Source organism: Alternaria rosae, assembly GCF_020736505.1.
Source record: "Alternaria rosae strain MPI-PUGE-AT-0040 chromosome Unknown BKA58scaffold_2, whole genome shotgun sequence".
Taxonomy (NCBI): domain Eukaryota; kingdom Fungi; phylum Ascomycota; class Dothideomycetes; order Pleosporales; family Pleosporaceae; genus Alternaria; species Alternaria rosae.
Genome location: NW_025763571.1, coordinates 228187 through 247488, shown reverse-complemented (window position 1 = coordinate 247488; position 19302 = coordinate 228187). Strand labels below are relative to the sequence as shown.

The window sequence follows — 19302 nt, the reverse complement described above, 5'->3', positions numbered from 1 at the left end:
TTCACAAAGGCGAAAAGTCTATTGAGCTATGTACTTTTTTTGCCCATGCCACAGCCTGCCATGTAGCAAGTCGAATCTCAGAAATCCAAATTTCTTCATCTTGACTTGTCTACCGCCAGCACTCCCGTGCCCGGGGAATATGATCCCTTGACTTCAACGCTCATACCTCAAACCAGCATCGTAGCACAAGTCTACTAGCAAGGGGTCAGTCCACGACCAGAATGTATCCATTCAACACCGATCGAGGCGCCACAGTGTCTGATATGTCCATGCGAAGTGAGCATCCGCCATCGTCAACTACTGCCTGGAAAGCCAACACATGTCTCAATGCCAGACGTTCCTCGCACGGTACGTACAAAGCAAGTCTCCGAGAGACAGCTTTGAAGTCGAGTTTGTGGGCGTCAACAGCCCTACCAGGCAATAAGCCGTCACAATATCCAACCAGTACGCCTTCAGTCCCAGTCACTATCGTCATCGTCTCCTGCGGTGGTGCCCTGTCTTATCCTGCTAGGGTTGGCGTCCTCGTCGTCCCTCTTCTTTTGGAGGCGCGAGTCTCCTAGTTTGACGGCGCCAACATCCACGAGAAGCCTTTCCAGATCTATTATAGCAAGTTAGCACACCGTAATGCAGGACTGCCGTCCCGAGCTGAGGAGTGCGACCCACCCTGTACACTTGTCCTAGGTCCCTTCAATTGCATCAGCGTAACAATCTGCCTCTTGATATCTCCGTCCTTGTAGATCAGCACTGTCGGCGTGTTCTTATCCGGGTACCCCTCGATGCAAAGATCTGCCCTCATCTGGCAAAACTTGACATCGCCAAATCTCTTTGCCAACTCCCTCCAATGCTCAATCATGACTCTTGACTCGGTGTTTGTACCCGTCGAACTCGTCAACAAGACCAGCACGTATGCCTTTTTGCTCTCTTCGGTAACATCGGAAGAGTAGTCGGGTTTCTGGATATGATAGACTTGGTTGTACACCGAGGCGGTATTTATCGATGCAAGCTCGGCCATGCGCTTTTGACGGTACGAATCGAGAAAGTCGTCGTCTTCTTCATCCTCTAGCTCGGCCAGCTCGTCCAGGTCTTTACCTTCTAAACGGTTTTCGTGTGCGAGTTCGCGGGCTTGCTCGAGCGCCTCCTGAATCATGGGTGTCGGCGATGGTGGCTTCTCGGGGATGACGCCATGTTTCCTGAGGATATCGTTCCTGACGCGCTGGTTTCAGTGCTGTGTCTTTCGCCGTGATCTGATGGTGGTTTGACTCACCATTCCGTGTCGGCGCTGGGGTCGTCGATTGGGACGTTGACGGGCATGTCCGGCATCTGCATGATGGTGGTGTGAGGGGAACGCCTGTTGGGAGGACTCGGTAGAGTGTGCAAAGTGCAGGCTGATGGTAACAAATGTTTCTTGTAGACGTCTGGTGCCTGGAACGTCAGATATTTCCAACAGCGCGAAGCTCCGTCATGGACCCTGCCAAGCTGCCCCGCCCCCACCTCAGCTCCACGCGACGCCACCCATGTCTCTTCTGGAAGCTGCATCTTAGCTCCTCCTCCGTCTCGTTTACAGGTATCTGCTATAATTTCTTTTTGTGTGTAGCAAGCACGCTGTCTTTGCAGGCAATCTCCACTCCATGTGAGAGTAAAATATCGACTCAACTCATCTCTATAGACTCCTAAAACACACCACTGTGTACTTAATTATACTGCTTTCCCGTACCTTCCACCACGAGCTCGAATATCGAACTCTTCCCTAGTATGATCGACACCCTTTGCCGCCTCCTTTATTTCTTCATATGTATGGTACCTGTCAAGAATGCAAAAACAGACCATTCACATCTGTTCGGTGACCATGACTTCGCACATACACTCCCTTACTCACTTCAACCCTCCACATCTCTGCGGTTTTAGAAGAACTTCCCCTTGTTACCATTCTCGATGCTGCTATGCTCAATCACGGCCTCACCATCATGCTCGTCGAAAGCACCAGGTCTATCGATGTTTCGTGGAAGCGGTCGGTCAAACGCGTCGAAGCGACGACCCTGAAGCTTGGCCTTGACCCAGAGGAACCCGATGCGAAGAGTGCAAGCAGCAAAAGCCCAAAGAAGACCCCCGAAAGGTGCTGCTACGAAAGCGCCTGGCCGTTGTTAGCAATCGTTATGGGCGATGGAATAGCTTGCACTTACCGAAAGCGCTCCAGTCATTTGCGTACAATCCACCTTCCAACAACAGCAAGTTCCCAGCTAGAGTGACATCGCCATTGTAGTAGACAAGTCCAAACAAGAAGATGGTGAAGATACCCCCAAGGCCGCCAACAACAAAGTCGAAACCCCGGTAGAAGTAAAACTTGTCGCTCAGCCCGATGACGAGGCAAGGTACGACCGCTGCACTGACAAGATCACTGATCAGGAAAATCTGCAGGATATCGGGACTGCGCAGAGCCACGACGACGACGGGGAAGATGAGCGCCACAACGCACGCGCGGATAATCCAGATGTTGAGTTTGTTGCGGAAGAAATCGTTGCTTCCCGTGCTGATCATCGCCGATTGAAAAGAGTCAAATGCAGCAGTGGAAAGCGAAATGGTCATCACAAGAACAACACCGACAACCCACGCGGGCAGCCTCTCTAGCAACAAGAAAAAAGCCAAGGAACCATTTTCTTCGTCGCCAATGGTATACGCACCAGACCATGCTGCAAGCATACCTCCCACACCTAGCAGAGTGAGGATAATTAGTACGCCCACGCTGGCGAGTGAGACACCAATCCAGAGATCCTTGTCCGTGCGAGCGGCGAAAGTACGCATCCAGAAGCCTGAGAGGAAGAAGTCGTTTGAAAGAATGGCGACAGGGAGGATGTAGATAAGTTGCCAGCCTAGGAGGCTGGATTCGAGGTATCGGGATTGGTCGATGAGGGATCGGTCGATGTCTGTTTCTACGCCGACAGCAATGACGCCCATGATGATAAGGCCGATGACCATGACGCCCTGGATGTTGTCGGTTACGAAAGAGACTTTGAAGCCGCCGAGTGCTGGATCAGGATTTTAGCTAATGCTCCTCGTGTTTTGAGTTGCAACAAGTCTTACAGGTGTAGATTGTAGTAACAGCGCACTCCACAATGACAACCGGAAGACCGCTCAGTCCCGTCAGTAGAGTGACGATTTGCTGCAAGGCCGAGAGCTCAGCGACCATATACAAAAACATGGTGATGAGCGTGCAGACGGTGAGAAAGAGTCCTCCGATAGCTCCATAGCGCTGCCTCGTCCATTCCGTCAGGACGAAGCCTTCAGGACATTTCCGTCTAATGATGGGACCCAACGCGCCAAAGACCAACAAGGGCAGGGACGATGATAGCGCGTAAACCAAGAGACCTTGCACACCAGCAATGGTAGCGATCTGAGGGTACGTGAACAAGATACCGGATCCGAGAGCTGTGATTAAATAAGAAACCTAGGTCAGCCGTTTGCACGAATGAGAGATGGGAGGGGGGTGCAAAGGGGGAAAGTAGCGGCAGCACGTTCCTCACGCAAGTATTATCTTGATCGAGTTCTTACGGTACTTCTCAGCTTCCCCTTCACCGGGCTCAAAACCACGCACAAGACAGAAGGCTAGGCGTGTTTCGAGCCCAGCTCTGGTTCCGCGCCCGCAGTGTAGCCGCACAAAAGACCACCTCCCATGTACCCACATGCGATGGGGAACTGCAACGAGTTCTACAAGGCCGCGGTAGCAAGGGGAAGTGGCTCCTGTGAGAGATCTCAATACGAACCTAGAGGATTTCAATCCAGCTTTGGCCAAGCATGGAGACGCGAATTGCTTTGAACTGGAGCATCTCGCCATCAACGTCGAATGCTGGACGTTGTGGCAATGATGGAAGAGCCGATACTGCCGCTGCTCGTTCACGTGGCAAGAAGCACGCTGGGTGCACGAATGCACTCACCACTAGCGATGAAGTTGAAAGCGAGCGGGACGCCTACGACGCAAAGTCAGCCAGTTGCTCTTGTTTGTGATGGGACCAATGTCTGGGCAGCTGCGCAAAGCAGGTAGAGGGCAGAAACGCCAAAGCTTCGATGCAAGCGTGCGATGCGACGGTTTCCTAACCCTTTTGTGTGCGGTTACTAGACAGCCATTCGGTCTTGGACTGGTGTCGCAATCGCCATGCGATGTAACATCCTAGCACTCTGTTCCCACACGGTTAGTGCCCTAGTTCCCACTGATCGCCCGCGGGGCCGCTGGTGTGAGCTTACAGGAAAGCGCCCAGGGTAAGGTAGATGATGGCGTTAGACGCTGGTTGCGACGGGATGCCCATGACTACAAGTACTGTGTGCGATAGGGTGAAGTTTAGAAAGATGGGTAGAGGATGCACAGAGCCACGAGGTCGGGAAAATGCAGGGTTAAGACGGTTCGGCTGCCAAAAACTTTTGCTTGTTACTAACCCCCGCGCCTTGCTCGTTGCATCGCTAGCGCTGCGCGGAGGACCGTCGCCGCTGATGTCAAGTTGATAGCAATCGTTGTAGCCGGCGCTCGTCCCCAGCCATGGACGTTTGCGTGGATTACATGGGATGATGATTGAACTATAGACATTTCCTCGCTGCTGCTACTCATGACAAGGTACACAAAGCCCCACGTGAAAGCCTAACACAAACGCCCGTTGCTCCGTAACGCAGGAAATGCGGCAATCTGATATTGTTGAAAGTATGATGTCACAAACAACACAGATATCAAGTGTCGGTAACCGCCCTCTGTAGTAGTCGGGTCAGGCGTGTCTACCACGCATGTCTGTCCCAGTTGGGATCTGCTGCAAGTTAGTCATCGTCGTCGTCACTGTCGTCGCAGCGTTAGATGGCTACTGACCCTGCACAAAGGCAGCCAGCACCTTGCTGCCAGTCTGCAGCAACGGATGGCCCACGACAATCTGGAGGAAGCGTTGCAGCCCTTCGCGTCGGTGCTCAATCACATCGTCCGAGAAGCGATTGGTGAGCACTTTGCCCGGCAGCGGTGGTATTGTGACGCGCGCCGACTCGCGCTCGAGGATGTCGCGGAAGGCTTCGAATTCGCTGTAGCGACGGCGTACCGTCGACGACTTGAGCTTGAAGGCGGGGATGTTGGTTCGCATGACGATTTCGTACGTCGTGTACATGCCACGGCCGACACCTAGGCAGCGCATCAGCCCCCACTCGCGCGCTGGACATGTCCCGTCTACTCACCGTGTGTCATGGGGTTTCGGACCTGTGCACGCGACAATTGTGAGCAGGGCGGCGGAACAGCATCGGGGCATCGGAGCTTCTGGCAAGCCTACCTCGATCTCCAGGAAGTTCTCGGGGGGCCCATAGAGCTCCTCGAAGCTTTGCGATCGCGCGTCTGGCAGCGACTGCATGGTGCAAGGTGTGTGGTGCGCGTGTAGGCGTCGTTGTAGCTGGCCGAGGGCTGGTCGCGCGAGAGTCGATGGCGGGGCGGTCGCGAGCCAACTAACCCGACGCTTCGGGTGTGCATACAAGCCGTCGCTGCTAGCATCGCCTCCTCAGCCACATCACACTCCACCAATTCATTCAAACAAAGACTACTTCGTTGTTGGACATACTCACTAAAACGGCCTGCAAACATATGTCGAGCGCGCTCTGCACGCTAGACATGGGCATCATCAATCTCTATTTACTTCTCACATCTCTCCACAGAAGTCACGGTCAGTGCAAGTCAATGCGGGTAATATACTGCAAATCCAAGTCGATCCGGGGAAACCGTACATAAACCAACATCTGTATACAGCCAAGATACGCCGTGTAATCCTACCGTTTAGTAATTTACACAGTAACAAGTCTAATCCCGTTTACACAACTGCATCACCAAGCCCCAAGCCCCAAGCCCATCTCGCTTTCGAAACCACTCCAACACACCTTCATTCCACCATGCGCTTCATCAACTTTACAACGCTCTTCGTTGTCAGCGTTGCGAGCATTCCAACCAACGATGCGAATGCTCACGCCCGACTTTCGCACCTCGTAAACAGGCAGACTTGCCCAGGAAGTGCCACCTGTTCCTTCGGCATAGACGCTTGCGATCAAGCCGTAAGCGTTTCCACCTTGTGTAGTTGCAGCGTAAGAATGTACTGACCAAGTGCCCACAGTGTCGCGATCAAGGAAAGCGGGTTCTTTACTGCAATGCTCAGTGCGAGTGTATTTGCGACCGCCTTTAGTGAGGTGTCGGGTATCTACAAGACGATAGGTTTAGCTGAGCCTCCTGCGTGTGGTTTGTTTGTTGCGTACTTGACGACTCTAAGCTAGCACTTTGTATTTCGAGCGTCGGTTTCCACGTGGCTTGCTCGATCAATTGTACCCCGATCTCTTGCCTATTTGCTCTCCTACAAGTCCGTTTAGCCGTATACAAGCAGACAACACGTAGTTGCTTACTATGACATTCCACCATACAATAATCAGTCTTGGGACTCCGTGACTACAGCTAGTGCTGCTCTACTCGTCGCTTCCACCTCGACTCACGTGACTACTTCTAGGCCCTACAGATACGGCGGGCGCCGAGTTGCTGTCTGGATGGATCGGTTTGTATGATATTCTGGGTAACGGGGATCCTTATATTATAAACAGCCTCGAGGAAGGGCTGACCCCGCTGGTATGTGGCTTTTTTCTCGGAGTACACAGGTATACTGACAGACAAATTGCATAACGTGATGTAATCTTTGTGTGAGTGTTGTTCGATACTCTTCCACGCATTATGTGCTTGTGGTTCTTATCTGCACGTATCAATTTTTGATCTCTAGAATTACGATACCTCTGGACGTCACAAAAGCTAACTCTACTACCCTGTCCAACTGCGCTCTCCCACTAAGTAAGTTTATGGTGAGACGTATCTGCGCAGAACTTTCGAATCGCTCTGTTCCGGTGGTTTGTCTTGCTGACTCATCTGTGATACTCACTATACCGTCTGGCTATGACGGTGAGAAAGGATGGGTGGTATAAACAAAATATGACGAAGTTGAATGGTCGGAAAGAGCATAACATTTAACCCAGACTATCCAACCCCACAATCCAACTCCATCAACCCGGACCATAATGGAGCTTCTTTGCTCTTTCTTGCAGTAAAGCACAACACCTCCCACTTTCCTCGTCCAGATACATCGCACCCTCTCGAACCGTCCAATCCCCTTTCGTCCCACACTCATAGACAAGGCCACTTTTATCCCCTTCCAAGATGTCACCAAAAGCCTTCATCAACCCATCCATCGGCGTCAACAAACCTTCATCTTCCATCGCATCGTAAAACGCATCGTCACTAATCCCTGTCCGTACAACGTTCGGAGCCACGGCATTAACCGTGATACCCTCTTCCTTAAGTAATACGCCATACGAGCGCGTCAACCCAACTAACGCGTGTTTCGCTGCCGTGTAGATGGGTAGGCTGGGTACGCAGTAAAACCCACATACACTTGCCACAAGACCGATCTTACCGCGCATGGAGTGCTCTACGAAACTGTTTTCCCAGACAACGGGACTCTGACGCCGGAAATGTTGCACGGCCAACGCAACAGTATATAGGACACCACTGAGATCGACATCAAGGACCGAGAGATCAGGCTTCGTGAATAGATGGGCGGCTACGTCGTTGCTCTCGGAAGGGAAGGGAAGCCATTTCTTTTCGCCGATGCCTGCGATGGGGAAGATGCAGGATATTCTCCCATCGAGAGCTTTCAGTGCCATCTGAAAGGCGGAGATTTGGGATTCCCAACTCGCGGTGTCGCAAGTACAGTACCCGAGCACGGTATTGTTGGGCTTGTTGTGCTGGGAGGCGAGTCGCGCCGCGCCGGTCGTGTTGCGGTCGGCTATGAAGACGCGGTAGTTTTGGGATAGGAGGTGCGTTGTTAAGGCAAGGCCTATGCCGCTTGCGCCGCCTGTGGGTGGAGATCGGTATTCATGCGGTGTTTAACAGTGTAGGGTAGGTACCTGTAATGTATGCTGTTTTGGGTTGTCTCGTCATCTCGATATTTGGCTTATCTCTATGAATACTGCTGAATTGGCAGTGGAATGAAAGCTGAGGGCTAGAGTTGGTCTAGGATGCGACTTGTATATTATCTCCAGCTTCCCCGCAGTAGGAAGCTTTACAGAGGATGCGGGGTTGTGCCAGAATTCCTGAACGCAACCGAAAGTGTTATTCGCATGCCGATTGTCATTTTGATGTATTGCATGTGACGACTGGCCGGGCAGCATTCGATGTCGCTTCCATCATCTATACCTACCAGTGTTCACTCAACGCTAACTAACCTCTGGGAGTGTAGGCGAGTACTTTGCGCCCGAGCAGGTATCAAAGGTCACATGACGCAGATACGTCTATAACGAGACCATGAGCGACAGAATGTACTTTGCAGCCATATGTTACGGATGTGATGACGTCATCTCATCAGGTATGCGGGCATCGCGGAGCACACACAAAGTCACGAGAAGTCGTGATCATAGCTTGACCTATTAGTAGTGACTAACACAAGACTAACGCACGTACGACGAAGATGCAAACGCGCAGGTTTCTACGGTGAAAAGAAATTGTTGGTTTGGGGGGGCTCCGCGACTTCCGGTCGTTCGAGCTTCACGCTACACGTGAAAGGTGGAACTCGCAAAATCGAGATTTGATATACATATATATAGCCTAATGCTCTAGGGGCTCCAAAGTGTGTCTGATTTCCGGTTTGCTCAAGAAAGCTGCTACTTAGACTGTCCTTTTCCTTTTTGCGAACGACGTCATTGTTACTCCACATTGGAACTACCTAGCTGCTGCGCTCGAGTTCCGGTAGAATACTGAACTTCCTGATCGCTGTTAGCATTGACAGAGCAAGAATACCATTGCCATATTGGAGACCATCATCTGCACGATCCACAACCACGACAATGCCTGAGATTATTCTCTCAATCAACGCAGGATCGTCCAGCGTCAAGATCTCCGTCTACAAGACTCCAGAAGATGGCTCCTCGGTACCGAAACAACTCGCTGAAGCTACCGTCGAGGGACTTACTGCGCCGCCTTCAAAGCTAAAGTACGAGCGGGGAGATGAGAGGATTAATGGTCAAGAGCTGGAGGATGTCACTTCACAAGAAGACGGATTCCGCTACATATTGGACCACCTGACCAACGACCAAGGTCTTCCCGAACTCAACCGAAAAGAAGACATCCATTTCACATGCCATCGCGTAGTGCATGGCGGAGACTACCCCAGAAGCCAGGTCATTGACAAAGAAACATACCACCACATTGAAGAACTCTCCGACCTAGCACCCCTTCATAATGCACCCGCTCTCACCATTGTCCGAGCCGTGGCAGACATCCTACCCCACGCAAAGAACATTGCCTACTTTGACTCATCCTTCCACAATACGCTCCCAGACTACATATGCACCTACCCAATCGACCAAACCGTTGCGCACAAGAACAAGCTGCGCAAATACGGGTTTCACGGCATAAGCTACTCCTTCATCGCGAACGCGGTAGCAACGCACTTGAGCAAGCCGCTCGAACAAACCAACATCATCGCCCTGCATCTCGGATCCGGCGCTTCGGCATGCTGCATCAAAGGTGGAAAGTCGCTCGACACGACAATGGGTCTGACGCCCCTCGCTGGCTTACCAGGGGCCACACGCTCGGGCTCCATCGACCCATCTCTCATGTTCCACTACACGCATAGCGCTGGCAAACCGTCGCACAGTTCTAGCGAAAAATTGCACATTACGCAAGCCGAAGAGATTCTGAACAAAAAGAGCGGATGGAAGAGTCTGACTGGTACCACGGATTTCGGGAAGATCAGTTCTTCAGAGAGAAAAGAGGACAAGCTTGCGTTTGACATCTTTGTTGATCGCATTTTGAATTATGTCGCACCGTACTTTGCCAAATTGGATGGCGAGGTGGATGCGCTTGTGTTTGCCGGGGGTATTGGTGAGAAGGGAGGGAAGTTGAGACAGGCCGTAGTGAAGGGAGTCAGGTGCCTAGGTTTCGCTCTCGATGAGGAGAAGAATGCGGGGCAGGTCGAGGATGTGGTTACAGATATCAGTGCTCGCGATGCGAAGTACAAGACATTAGTCGTGCAGACAGATGAGCAGTTAGAGATGGCGAGAGGAGTGTTGGGTGATAAGGACCGATTTGTGGGAAAGAAGTAATGGATGGTGCTGGCAATGTATACCACAAGCATATAAGGGTCAGCTATTCAGAAACTGTGGAGCTGTTCCTCTATTTTTGATTCTAGGCTGGTAGTCTATAGCCTGCGATGAATGTCTTGGTGCCTTGCATAAGTATATGTCGTTGGGTATCGCTCCCAAGTGCTGTGATGTGTTCCTTTTACCCAAACGCCACCCATGCTCCGATCCAATCCACTGTCAAACACCATGCAAATGCACTAGGAAAACACAAATTCTGGGGACAGGTCTCCCGGGGTCTGAGCCATGCTGTTCTTGCGAGATGTCGAGGCGCTTGGCCATCGAGACCCTGAAGAAGTGGCGGTTCGCGATTGCGACTGGGAAGCAGACTATACTTGACCAATGGGCACTCCAAAGTTCAAAGGGGGGCTTTTGAGCCTGACGCCGTCAACAAGTTTGGTGGCGCATGGATTGCGCGATCCGGCTGATGCCTTGTGACTCAATGGCAAGTCCTCTTGGGCCTTCTCGGCAGCTGTGGGGGGAGCTGCAGGCTCGGGGGCATCCTTGAGTTTGCTGAACCTGTCCTGGTCCTTGGCAACCTGTTCGAGTACATCGTCCAGCACCTCGAGTGCTATATGATCGCTTGCACCATCGACCGGATTGGTAGGTAGCATGAGTGGACCTATCAAGGGCTGGTCTTCTGGCGGTGTGTCCGCTTGCTCTTCCCAAGCAAGCGGTTCTTGCACAGCGGGCTGCTCGTCTTGTACTGGCGAAAGGGCGCGTGGAATCAGCGGAGTGTGACCGGCAAAGCGCTTGTTGGCTTCGGGCAACGGGGAGAGGAGAGCGTGGGTCGGATGCGGAGAGGGGAGGACTTGGTCGTCGACATCAGACCGGGGCAGAGAGATGCGCGTGGGCATGTCGGGGCGTTTGTGTCGCCTCTGGAGCAGGCTCTGTAACGAGGCGCTATTGGGGTCGAGGGTGCCTAGCTGGGCGCCGGTCATGACATTGTCGAGGCCCTGCAACTTGTCCGTTACCATCTCGGCGGGCGGAGTGGTAGTGTCGGGGGCCGTGAAGAGGACGTCAGGGCGAACATGCATCCTGCAAAGGCCAGCCCAGACGGTCTGGGTTTGAGCGTCGGCGTATGGCCTGCAAAGGTGAAGATACGGAGTCAGTGTATGTTGTGCATGCAGTTCGTACAGTCCATGTCTTACATGGTGAAGGTGCATCAACTTTCCAAGGCGGTCAGTCGACTTCTGCGCCTTGTAGAAGCGGCAAACCAACCTGCTGCAGACTGCGGGCTCGTGGGCAGCGTCGGGTGGTGAAGAGACCAGCCAAGGCGGGATGCGTCAGAGTGAAGGGCATAAGACTAGGGGGCGATGGAAAGCGGCTGGCAGGAACGGCGCGGGTAAGTTGCTCATATCAAGGGGACGCAGCCAGCGCACATGCAGCAACGCGGCACGCGGCTACGGTGAAAGGGAACCCGCCCACGTCATAGCCGCCGGTTCCTGGCTGCACACGTTGCCCCCACCCATCGCAGCGCCGTGCCTTTTCCTTCTCCTGCAGCGCTCGCTTCTGGTTTCACGCTTTATTTCTTAGTCTGCCAAAATCCTCCAAGCCACCCGCCTTCGCGCTCGGGCTGGTGGATCGGCGTGTCATGATCAAAGCCCCTCTTGGCTGCCATGAGCGGGTGCCCGTGACCCGCGTCATCTCGCGACATCATCATCTCGACCGATACCGCGCGCGCACCACTTTGGTCGACCTGGTAACCCTTTTGAACATCGCTACCCTTGGCGACATGGAACACGCCTACACGTGAGAGCTCATTGGCAGCATAGGCCCTGGCTCCGATCGAGACCTAGATCCTGCTCTTCTCTCCCGCCTTGGACGCGAAGAGGGGTAATGTGTTGCTGAATGCACTCTCGAATTAGCCTCCGTGAACACAAAAGCTGCGTACTCGTTCCTGAATCTTCTAGCCGTCTCTGTCTGCTCGATAGACCCCATTCCGGCGTCTTCCGCTTCAGTTGCACATCGCCCCTTCTCAATTTGCATGGCTGGTAATCGCTGCGCATCCAACAAAGGCCCCCACTGCGCCAGGCCATGGATGCATTCCCGTACATCTCTCCGCAACTCAAGTACTCGGGCTTAACCAGGAGGGAAAGAGAAGGACTGGCAACAAGGGAAAAGCCTGCCACCATGGACCAGGCTAATTCACCAGGTACCAATTCGGCACAAGCAGACCCCATCAACACAGCTCGAAAACACGACTCCATGAACAATCGCAGCTACGCGATTCCATTCCCTGGTAGCATGAACTCATCCGAAGATGACCTTCCACCATTTCCGGATGCCGAGGTTTCCTCACTGGCACTGGACAATAAGCCCGGTGCACATATGCACTACACGTACTACCCTGCATCCAAACCTCACGGCGGCCATCCGAACCCTTTCTCGCAAACGCTCATCGTTTTCCTCAATGGGCTCATGATGCCAAGAAGCTCATGGGATCCTGCCATGCGCAGTTTTCTGGAAAAGAGAATAGTGGGGCGTTTACCATATCCTGCTCTGTTGAGCTACGATAGATATGGTCAAGGAGATTCTGATCCTGATCCCGACGACCAGCATCCACCACCGTCCCACGGACACGACGCGATATCTGCAGTTAAAGCACTGAAGCAATTTACCCTACAAATCTGGAGGGAACACCTTGACGTCAACAAACCTACGCACTACCCCTGTCTCATCTTTGTATGCAACAGCATCGGCTGCGCACTTGCAAGACTTTTTGCGCAATGCTATCCTGGAACCGTATCGGGTCTGTTGTTCCTGGACAGCATCATGGCCAACTCGGACTACCAAGACCTGTGGCCGGACCCCGATGCACCAGACTTCAACTCGCACACGCTACCCGAAGGTGTCACACAAGACGAAGTACGAGCTACCAGAGAAAAGTATAGAAGGATGTTCCATCCCGACGTTCCTAGTCAAGAGGGGTTATCAAGACGTAATCTGCCACAACTATTACCCTACGCAGATGCACCAAAACTCGAGGGCTACTTGGGCAGAGGTCCTTACCTCACAGTCGTAGGACATGACTGGGAAACGTTTGCTGAGCAGTCGTGTACGTACTTGTCTCTTTCCAAGTCGACGCTTGGACTACAGAGACTAACCCGGCAAATAGACGAGGGTACAATGCAGACACCCAAGATTCTGACCATGACTTATGCCAACCCCGCTTGGCGTCGCTACAACGAGGGTCTCTGTCGCATCACGGACGAAGGCAAAGCCATCGGTCCCATCACAGCTGTTCGCTGTGGCCACTTTATCCAACAAGACGACCCCAGATTCGTGAGCGATGAGATGGACAGCCTATTAGACAGGGTAGTGAATAGAGTTCAGCAGGTCAGCCAGCGGGACTAAAGTGTGTGACCATCTCTTCGAGTAAGAGTAGATCAAACAGCGCTGTTTGAAGGGTTTATAGATGATGTAGTGTACATGGAATGCCCAGTATCTAACAAACAAAAATGCGTGAGGATCGAAAAGGTCGCCCGTATATACAAGGTTTGAAGAATCGAGAAAAGGTATAAACGGCCCAACACACTTCAGAATACGGCTGGGATATCATGAATCGTGCTTCTTGCTCTGCCATGACTTTCTTGGGTCCATTCAGGCCTTAAGAATGCTTATCATACGACGAACGTGTGTGTGTTCATTCAATGATTGGTGAGTATCGAGTAGTCGTCGTAGTTGTTGTGGCGTCATGAGCCTGAAAGCCCATGGTCATGGTCATGATCATGTTCATACCCAAGAGCCCCAGTTCGAGTCGTGATTCCCATCCAAGATAGTTCACGTAGAACAGTCCAGACATGATGTCGTATCCAATTCCTAATACAATGGCATCATCCCATGCCCAATCTCAGAAGTCGTCCATATCTCCCATGAAATTGTCCTCGGCTGCGTCAACAGCCTTGTGCCTCGCATTCGCGCTATTCCTGTAATCTTCTTCTTCTTCTTCCTCATCAGCTTCGGCCTCTTTGTCGTCTCTTTCCTCGAGCAACTTCCTCTTCTCCTCGTCACCCAAACCCGCCTTATTCGCAGCCAGCATCCTCACGCTCAATGGCCGGTTCTGCATATAGCTCTCCATGTAGCTGGCGCCCAGACTACTCGGATATCCGTAACTGCCCGCTTGATCCACATCATCAACACCACTCCCGTGTAAGCCGCCGACGTAGGTATCGAAATTCGTGTCGTCGTCTGCGAGGTCGTCAATTTCGAGTTCAGCGCTCGTGGCTGGTGCGGTCGAGTAGATGGGGTCTGGGCCTGCGGTTTCCGGAATCGATTGTGTGATCTGTTGGTGTACGGCGGGCGAAGGGTCGAGGAATGTACGTGTCGCAGTTTGTGTAGGACCCGAAGTTATGCTGGGGGACCGTAGGGAGGCAACTGGGGGTGATTGGGCGGCGGCGACGACGGATATGGGTGTTGGGGCTTCGGAGAGGAGCTTTGAAGCCGAGTTGATGGCGTTGGTCATGGGGAGAGGTAGGCTGTGGTGCACGGCGTCACGGTGTTCGAGGTGGACTGGTGGCTCCGGGGTGGTGAGTCGCGGATCTATCATGTCGTCAAGCGAAGCGGTCGAGTTGGATGCCGATGTTGCTACGCTGCTGGGCGAAGTCAGAGGTGGTTCGTCGACAGTGTCTGCGGGAAGGACGGTCTGGCCATCGATGACCAGACTGACCCTCTTCCGGCGCAATCTAGGCGTGTCCTTGTGCCGCAGCGCAGACTTCTTCGTCGTGGTGCGCTTGGTCTTCTTGTCTCCATCAGCTGGCTGCCTCAGCTTGGCTGGCTCTCCCAGCGCTATGCCCTCCATGTCCTTGGCGTCGCTGGTAGGCTTCCGGTCGTCTCTACTGTGCTCAGCATGTCCTGACGCTCCTGCGTGTGCTATGCTTGCCGGGGTGACTGGGCTGTGCGCGGCTTCGGGCCTGGACTTGGACTTGTTCTTCTTTTCGGGCGAACTGTCGCGCGCATCGAGCAAGGGAAGGAAAACGGGCGTGACTAGTCCATAGAGCTCCTTCTCCCTCTTGTGCACTCTGGTGTGCTTCTTGTGCCTGATCTTGTCCTCGGGCTCCGGGTCGAGCGGTGCAGCAGGGCCTTCGGCATTACCTGCACAGCTTTGTTCTGCAGACGCGGACTGCTGGTCGCATGCCATGGAGCGGTACCGGTCTACAAGCTAGGCCCAAATCAGTCTCTCACAGCAAGCAGAGAAGGGGCAGGGACGCATACCTCGTGGCCATGTCTGCGCAGCTCGTCCTGCTTGGCCGCTATGTAGTCCCGGATGTCGGCCTCGAGCTGCTGCCTTCTCAGCTCAACGCTGCGGGCCAGGGCGTCCAATTGCTCTTTTCTGAAGCCTGGGACCTCGGCCAGGCCCGGGTCGGCGTGAAGAAGCATGGACTGCGCGGGAATGGACGAGTCTTCTGATCGGCCGGATGATTCCGCTTTGGGCATGCGCCGGGCTGGCGTCTGTCGCCTTCAGGTGGTTGTAGAGGGCGGAGAGGGATACTGGGCAGCACCTGAGCAGCGTCAGTCGTCGCACTCATGGCGGGCGGTTACGGGCAGCACAGCCGGCCATGGTCGCATTGCCCGTCGCGTACCTGGTATCGGGGAGTGACGCATTCGGAGGCTGACGGGTGGTTGGCCGGCGCACGTCACACGACGCCTCTGGTCAATCGATCTCACCGAGCCAACGAGGCGGCAACTTCAGCTCTCCCTCGCGGGCGACAGGCGCAGCAAAGCACAACCGCGTGCTCGAGAGGTGTCCAAATGGTGCTTGCAAAATCTCTGCCTCCGCTGGTCATGAGGGGCAGCGCTCAAGTTTCCATCTGACGCTTTCGATCCGGCTGCTATTCGGACATACGCCTTGCCCGTTCAGGCAGGGCTCGGTGGGGGATCCACGGTTCTAGAAGGCTTCACCTCTCCCATGCACAACACACGTACATCTCATCCGTCATGTGCCAAGCCACTCGCGATCCCAAGTCACCCTGCTGTGAGACACAACGTCGTACAGAGCCAGACATAGGCTAGTCCGACGTCTGCTGTTTGAACACCGCATGTGCGCATCGTGAGCTATCATTGCCGTCTACCGACCTTGCTACGAAAGCCATCCAGAATGCAACCCTTCAAGGAAGCCGGCATCTACGTTTACAAAACTTCGCCAAAACACAATCTCACACACTTTGCGCGTCTGCGTAGTCCACGTCACGCCTTCACTTAGCCTCCGACACTCGTCTGCGTCCTTGCCCAAGAAACTCTCCCATCTGGTAGAACAAGGCGATGGCAGCGTAAGCCTGGGAAGCCTCGTCAACGATTCGACCTTCATTCTGGATGAGAGACGGCACCCCCTGTATATTGACCGTTGGCCATGGTTGGTAAACAGTTTTTCGATAACATGTTTCCCTTGGATGTCATATTCTCGCTGACGGCGTAGAGCCGTTCTTACTGTATCCATAAAGTTCCAAGGAGAATCCCTAAGTTCGCTTGGTTTCACAGAAGTACATTCGGGATTAATGTAGGTAAAGAATAGTCTGGACCCCGTGACCTATCTACCCATTCAAACTACGGAATCCCAGTTCCATAATTCCCGGATGCGTCGAGTTCTCTCTTCGAACGGAGCTCGTTCATCCCTTTTCTGGCCAGAACCCTAAACAAAGGGTCGCTCGCCAATACCCACCATATTGCCACTGCTCTTGAATTGTGCAATCTCTGCAGCCCTTCGTCTAATTTAGCTTTACCGGGCCTTTCTCCAAAACAGTCTTTCGGTGGGATTGTGGCTGCGACTTGGGTATGGAATGGTATCCTCTATTTCATCAGCTTCTGCGAAGGAAAATCGCTCGTTGTATGTCTCATCGAGCGCTTGGACAAGGGGCTCGGAATGGGTGGAAGTAGCGTCTGCCTTATTCTCGAAGGCATCGAGCATGGTGGGATCCTTCTCTCCAGGCCGAATGCTGCGAGCACGTTTGGTCATAGGATCTTCTGCGACATGTCGCACTATGTACTGGACTCTGGTAAACATGCCTTTGATCTTTTTAGACCCATGAACAAGTGCAAATACCTGTAATTGTTAGCTCCTTGAAGGTAGATATCTTGACGTACGCTTCACGGACCTCTTCCACTTTGTCTAGTAGCTCATCTGTACTCCGACCGGGCGGTGCTCCCAGATGTGAACATCATGACAGTCGTCGAAACTGAGCCGCCAAATCTTGTAGGCGGCGGCTTTGTCGAAGAAAAGTGTTTCCGACTTCGCTCGTGACAGTATATGCGTGTTTTTCAGACCTGCTACGTCCGGCCTTCTCGCGGCTCAGTCAAAGCTCCTCCTCTGATGGTTGAATTATGAATTCGCCAGTCACTGGAAATAAGATATAAACCCAAGAAGCAGGAGTAATTGACAACACTATAGAACTTCTCTGCGCGCAGCCCTTTAGGCGCCTTATGCGCGCTAATCGCGGAGCAACTTACACGTGCCAGTTTAGTGCATAGCGCTCGGCATCGTCTGGCAAAGTCTCTAGAGACGAAGCAGTAACGCGCCCAGTACCCTCCTCGACTGCCAGATCATCTAGCTCTACATAGTTCTCTGATCCATGTGATCCACGTCCAAACACTTCCTTCACAGATTCTCCGCTAACCGATATTTCTGGCGTCTTCTTGCTAAATTGTCGTGTGCTCATTCGGTTCCCCGAGCTCGCTGCGTTGGAAGGGTTCGATCGCGATTTGCTTTTACTCTGACCCGTGTAGCCTTCAATAGCGGAGTTGAACGCCTGCCGGAAAACGACGCGAAGTACGGGAATTGAGGTAGCGACGATGGCCATGGAACACTCTGCGACTGCCCATATGATGGATTTGTACGATTCATCTGTGGCTGTTAGCAATGATCGGTGCACGCCTTGAGATGCCTTACATGATACATCCTGTACTGTCAATTTCTCGATGTATGTGGATCTAACAATTGACGTGACTCCAGCTCTTCGATCAAATTAGCCCAGTCTTCAACCCAGCAATGTATGAACTTACAGTATTCCCAGACTCATGGCGACACATGCACCGATCTTCTCTGCGGTACGCATTTGCAAGTTCCAAAGGATTTTCCACGGCAGTATAGCAAGAGACACATCCATAAGTGCTGACCACACTGCGTCGCATGTCAGCTAAGGAATCAAGGTACACACCTTGAGGCTATCTGCTCACCAGCTTGGAAACGCCCATACACGACAGAGGGATGCTTGTTGATGCACTCGCCCGGTATAAAGTCCACAAAGGTTTTAGCCAGCGGTTTGCATTGTACCCATGGTATAACAGTGGCAGGGACTGCGAAAATCGCCAGGGTAGAGATCGCAAAGTATACGAAGAGTCTGACCCATCCGTCCGTCAATCGAAGCAAAGTAAGTCCAAAAGAGATCTTGCTTAGGGCAATAGCGACGGTGTATATTGTCAGTTCTGCTGCGCCAATATACATCATTTTATCGACATTGCGTAAATCGACTAGCGTAAAGATTAGCAATCTGAGGTATGGAATGTGCGACTCTCCTTTGGCGTATTACGGTCAAGTGTATGTTTTCCGTAGCCTATGTTGATAGACAGTTGGTTTATGGTAACTTGGATCAGAAGTAAGATCTGTATCGAATGAGTCAACTGATCTTCGCTTCGAGATGTTGTGGCACTTACCCAACTGACGGTAAGTGTGCAATCGTCAAGCCACAGCTTCCCTTGACGCTGGCGAATATAAAGCCGAGGGACCAAAAAGGCAGCGGCGACGGAGACGAGCGACCAGGTGACGACGGACATAAGCGTTCCATGGCTCTCTTTGGGGTTGCTAACCCAAGTATCGTAGGTAGCCATGTGGTTTGGACTCGAGAATAAGGAAAAGGAGAAGGAATTGAAACGAATGCTCCTTGGCGCTATGTGAAAATCCAACTGCGGTCCTTCGATACGATGCTGACGTGGGACAAGGATCAAGTTTATATCGAACGATGTCGAGGATACCTAGGGTTGCGGATAGAAGTTAGCCAGCTGGGTAGTGGCCGGTATTCACCCTTTTCCTTGAGTGGTGGGTACCCGGCTGAGAACCGTCTCCCATATGGCAAACTAGAATCTTGCCGCTGTTCTGCAGTACAAGCTTTGGCATATGCCTGTGGGGACGCTTAGAAG

General features: G+C 52.8%; 10 protein-coding genes across 10 annotated transcripts; 3 read left to right on the top strand and 7 right to left on the bottom strand.

Moving 5' to 3' along the window:
* Positions 1 to 88: 88 nt before the first annotated feature.
* Positions 89 to 1423, bottom strand: BKA58DRAFT_375402 (phosducin family protein). The gene is made up of 3 exons (XM_046169416.1): positions 1265 to 1423; positions 664 to 1205; positions 89 to 598 (listed from the first exon to the last, which is right to left on the bottom strand). The coding sequence occupies exons 1-3, from the start codon at positions 1324 to 1326 to the stop codon at positions 453 to 455; spliced, it is 750 nt and encodes a 249-aa protein (XP_046028381.1). The 5' UTR covers positions 1327 to 1423; the 3' UTR covers positions 89 to 452.
* Positions 1424 to 4365, bottom strand: BKA58DRAFT_375398 (uncharacterized protein). The gene is made up of 6 exons (XM_046169415.1): positions 4237 to 4365; positions 4091 to 4170; positions 3930 to 3962; positions 3079 to 3423; positions 2181 to 3023; positions 1424 to 2131 (listed from the first exon to the last, which is right to left on the bottom strand). Exons 1-6 carry the CDS (start codon positions 4296 to 4298, stop codon positions 1902 to 1904), a joined length of 1593 nt encoding a protein of 530 aa, XP_046028380.1. The 5' UTR covers positions 4299 to 4365; the 3' UTR covers positions 1424 to 1901.
* BKA58DRAFT_375395 (Phox homologous domain-containing protein) lies at positions 4366 to 5437 on the bottom strand. The gene is made up of 4 exons (XM_046169414.1): positions 5289 to 5437; positions 5197 to 5218; positions 4844 to 5143; positions 4366 to 4784 (listed from the first exon to the last, which is right to left on the bottom strand). The coding sequence occupies exons 1-4, from the start codon at positions 5364 to 5366 to the stop codon at positions 4756 to 4758; spliced, it is 429 nt and encodes a 142-aa protein (XP_046028379.1). The 5' UTR covers positions 5367 to 5437; the 3' UTR covers positions 4366 to 4755.
* On the top strand, positions 5438 to 6440 carry BKA58DRAFT_375387 (uncharacterized protein). Its single transcript, XM_046169413.1, has 3 exons — positions 5438 to 5672; positions 5756 to 6054; positions 6114 to 6440. Exons 1-3 carry the CDS (start codon positions 5594 to 5596, stop codon positions 6180 to 6182), a joined length of 447 nt encoding a protein of 148 aa, XP_046028378.1. The 5' UTR covers positions 5438 to 5593; the 3' UTR covers positions 6183 to 6440.
* A 542-nt stretch (positions 6441 to 6982) lies between these two features.
* Positions 6983 to 8244, bottom strand: BKA58DRAFT_375384 (uncharacterized protein). The gene is made up of 2 exons (XM_046169412.1): positions 7942 to 8244; positions 6983 to 7889 (listed from the first exon to the last, which is right to left on the bottom strand). The coding sequence occupies exons 1-2, from the start codon at positions 7973 to 7975 to the stop codon at positions 7039 to 7041; spliced, it is 885 nt and encodes a 294-aa protein (XP_046028377.1). The 5' UTR covers positions 7976 to 8244; the 3' UTR covers positions 6983 to 7038.
* Positions 8245 to 8877: 633 nt separating this feature from the next.
* BKA58DRAFT_408408 (Acetokinase family-domain-containing protein) lies at positions 8878 to 10137 on the top strand (the record flags this gene model as incomplete). The annotated part of the gene is made up of 1 exon (XM_046172084.1): positions 8878 to 10137. One exon carries the CDS (start codon positions 8878 to 8880, stop codon positions 10135 to 10137), a length of 1260 nt encoding a protein of 419 aa, XP_046028376.1.
* A 182-nt stretch (positions 10138 to 10319) lies between these two features.
* Positions 10320 to 11595, bottom strand: BKA58DRAFT_76801 (uncharacterized protein). Its single transcript, XM_046175880.1, has 2 exons — positions 11325 to 11595; positions 10320 to 11259 (listed from the first exon to the last, which is right to left on the bottom strand). Coding segments are annotated over exons 1-2 (759 nt in total). The 5' UTR covers positions 11327 to 11595; the 3' UTR covers positions 10320 to 10502.
* Positions 11596 to 12210: 615 nt separating this feature from the next.
* BKA58DRAFT_408407 (Alpha/beta hydrolase family-domain-containing protein) lies at positions 12211 to 13530 on the top strand (the record flags this gene model as incomplete). The annotated part of the gene is made up of 2 exons (XM_046172083.1): positions 12211 to 13231; positions 13292 to 13530. 2 exons carry the CDS (start codon positions 12211 to 12213, stop codon positions 13528 to 13530), a joined length of 1260 nt encoding a protein of 419 aa, XP_046028374.1.
* A 496-nt stretch (positions 13531 to 14026) lies between these two features.
* BKA58DRAFT_397698 (uncharacterized protein) lies at positions 14027 to 15609 on the bottom strand (the record flags this gene model as incomplete). Its single annotated transcript, XM_046171443.1, has 2 exons — positions 14027 to 15334; positions 15388 to 15609. 2 exons carry the CDS (start codon positions 15607 to 15609, stop codon positions 14027 to 14029), a joined length of 1530 nt encoding a protein of 509 aa, XP_046028373.1.
* A 1279-nt stretch (positions 15610 to 16888) lies between these two features.
* BKA58DRAFT_435283 (uncharacterized protein) lies at positions 16889 to 18993 on the bottom strand (the record flags this gene model as incomplete). The annotated part of the gene is made up of 8 exons (XM_046173326.1): positions 16889 to 17212; positions 17297 to 17447; positions 17617 to 18010; positions 18056 to 18120; positions 18169 to 18286; positions 18343 to 18636; positions 18696 to 18768; positions 18820 to 18993. 8 exons carry the CDS (start codon positions 18991 to 18993, stop codon positions 16889 to 16891), a joined length of 1593 nt encoding a protein of 530 aa, XP_046028372.1.
* Between the last annotated feature and the right edge of the window lie 309 nt (positions 18994 to 19302).

Excerpts from the sequence above, each read along its gene's own strand:
- BKA58DRAFT_375387 (XM_046169413.1), top strand. The coding sequence starts at position 5,594 with ATGTCGAGCGCGCTCTGCACGCTAGACATGGGCATCATCAATCTCTAT. Across the intron at positions 5,673-5,755 it reads ATCTCTCCACAGAAGTCACG|CCAAGATACGCCGTGTAATC; the intron begins GTCAGTGCAAGT and ends ATCTGTATACAG. Across the intron at positions 6,055-6,113 it reads TAGACGCTTGCGATCAAGCC|TGTCGCGATCAAGGAAAGCG; the intron begins GTAAGCGTTTCC and ends AAGTGCCCACAG.
- BKA58DRAFT_375398 (XM_046169415.1), bottom strand. The coding sequence starts at position 4,298 with ATGGGCATCCCGTCGCAACCAGCGTCTAACGCCATCATCTACCTTACC. Across the intron at positions 4,171-4,236 it reads CTTACCCTGGGCGCTTTCCT|AGTGCTAGGATGTTACATCG; the intron begins GTAAGCTCACAC and ends GTGTGGGAACAG. Across the intron at positions 3,024-3,078 it reads TGTTACTACAATCTACACCT|CACTCGGCGGCTTCAAAGTC; the intron begins GTAAGACTTGTT and ends ATCCTGATCCAG.
- BKA58DRAFT_375384 (XM_046169412.1), bottom strand. The coding sequence starts at position 7,975 with ATGACGAGACAACCCAAAACAGCATACATTACAG. Across the intron at positions 7,890-7,941 it reads CAAAACAGCATACATTACAG|GCGGCGCAAGCGGCATAGGC; the intron begins GTACCTACCCTA and ends CTCCACCCACAG.
- BKA58DRAFT_375402 (XM_046169416.1), bottom strand. The coding sequence starts at position 1,326 with ATGCAGATGCCGGACATGCCCGTCAACGTCCCAATCGACGACCCCAGC. Across the intron at positions 1,206-1,264 it reads CCCAGCGCCGACACGGAATG|GAACGATATCCTCAGGAAAC; the intron begins GTGAGTCAAACC and ends CCAGCGCGTCAG. Across the intron at positions 599-663 it reads ACCTAGGACAAGTGTACAGG|ATCTGGAAAGGCTTCTCGTG; the intron begins GTGGGTCGCACT and ends TTGCTATAATAG.
- BKA58DRAFT_375395 (XM_046169414.1), bottom strand. The coding sequence starts at position 5,366 with ATGCAGTCGCTGCCAGACGCGCGATCGCAAAGCTTCGAGGAGCTCTAT. Across the intron at positions 5,219-5,288 it reads AGAACTTCCTGGAGATCGAG|GTCCGAAACCCCATGACACA; the intron begins GTAGGCTTGCCA and ends TCGCGTGCACAG. Across the intron at positions 5,144-5,196 it reads CCGAAACCCCATGACACACG|GTGTCGGCCGTGGCATGTAC; the intron begins GTGAGTAGACGG and ends TGCGCTGCCTAG.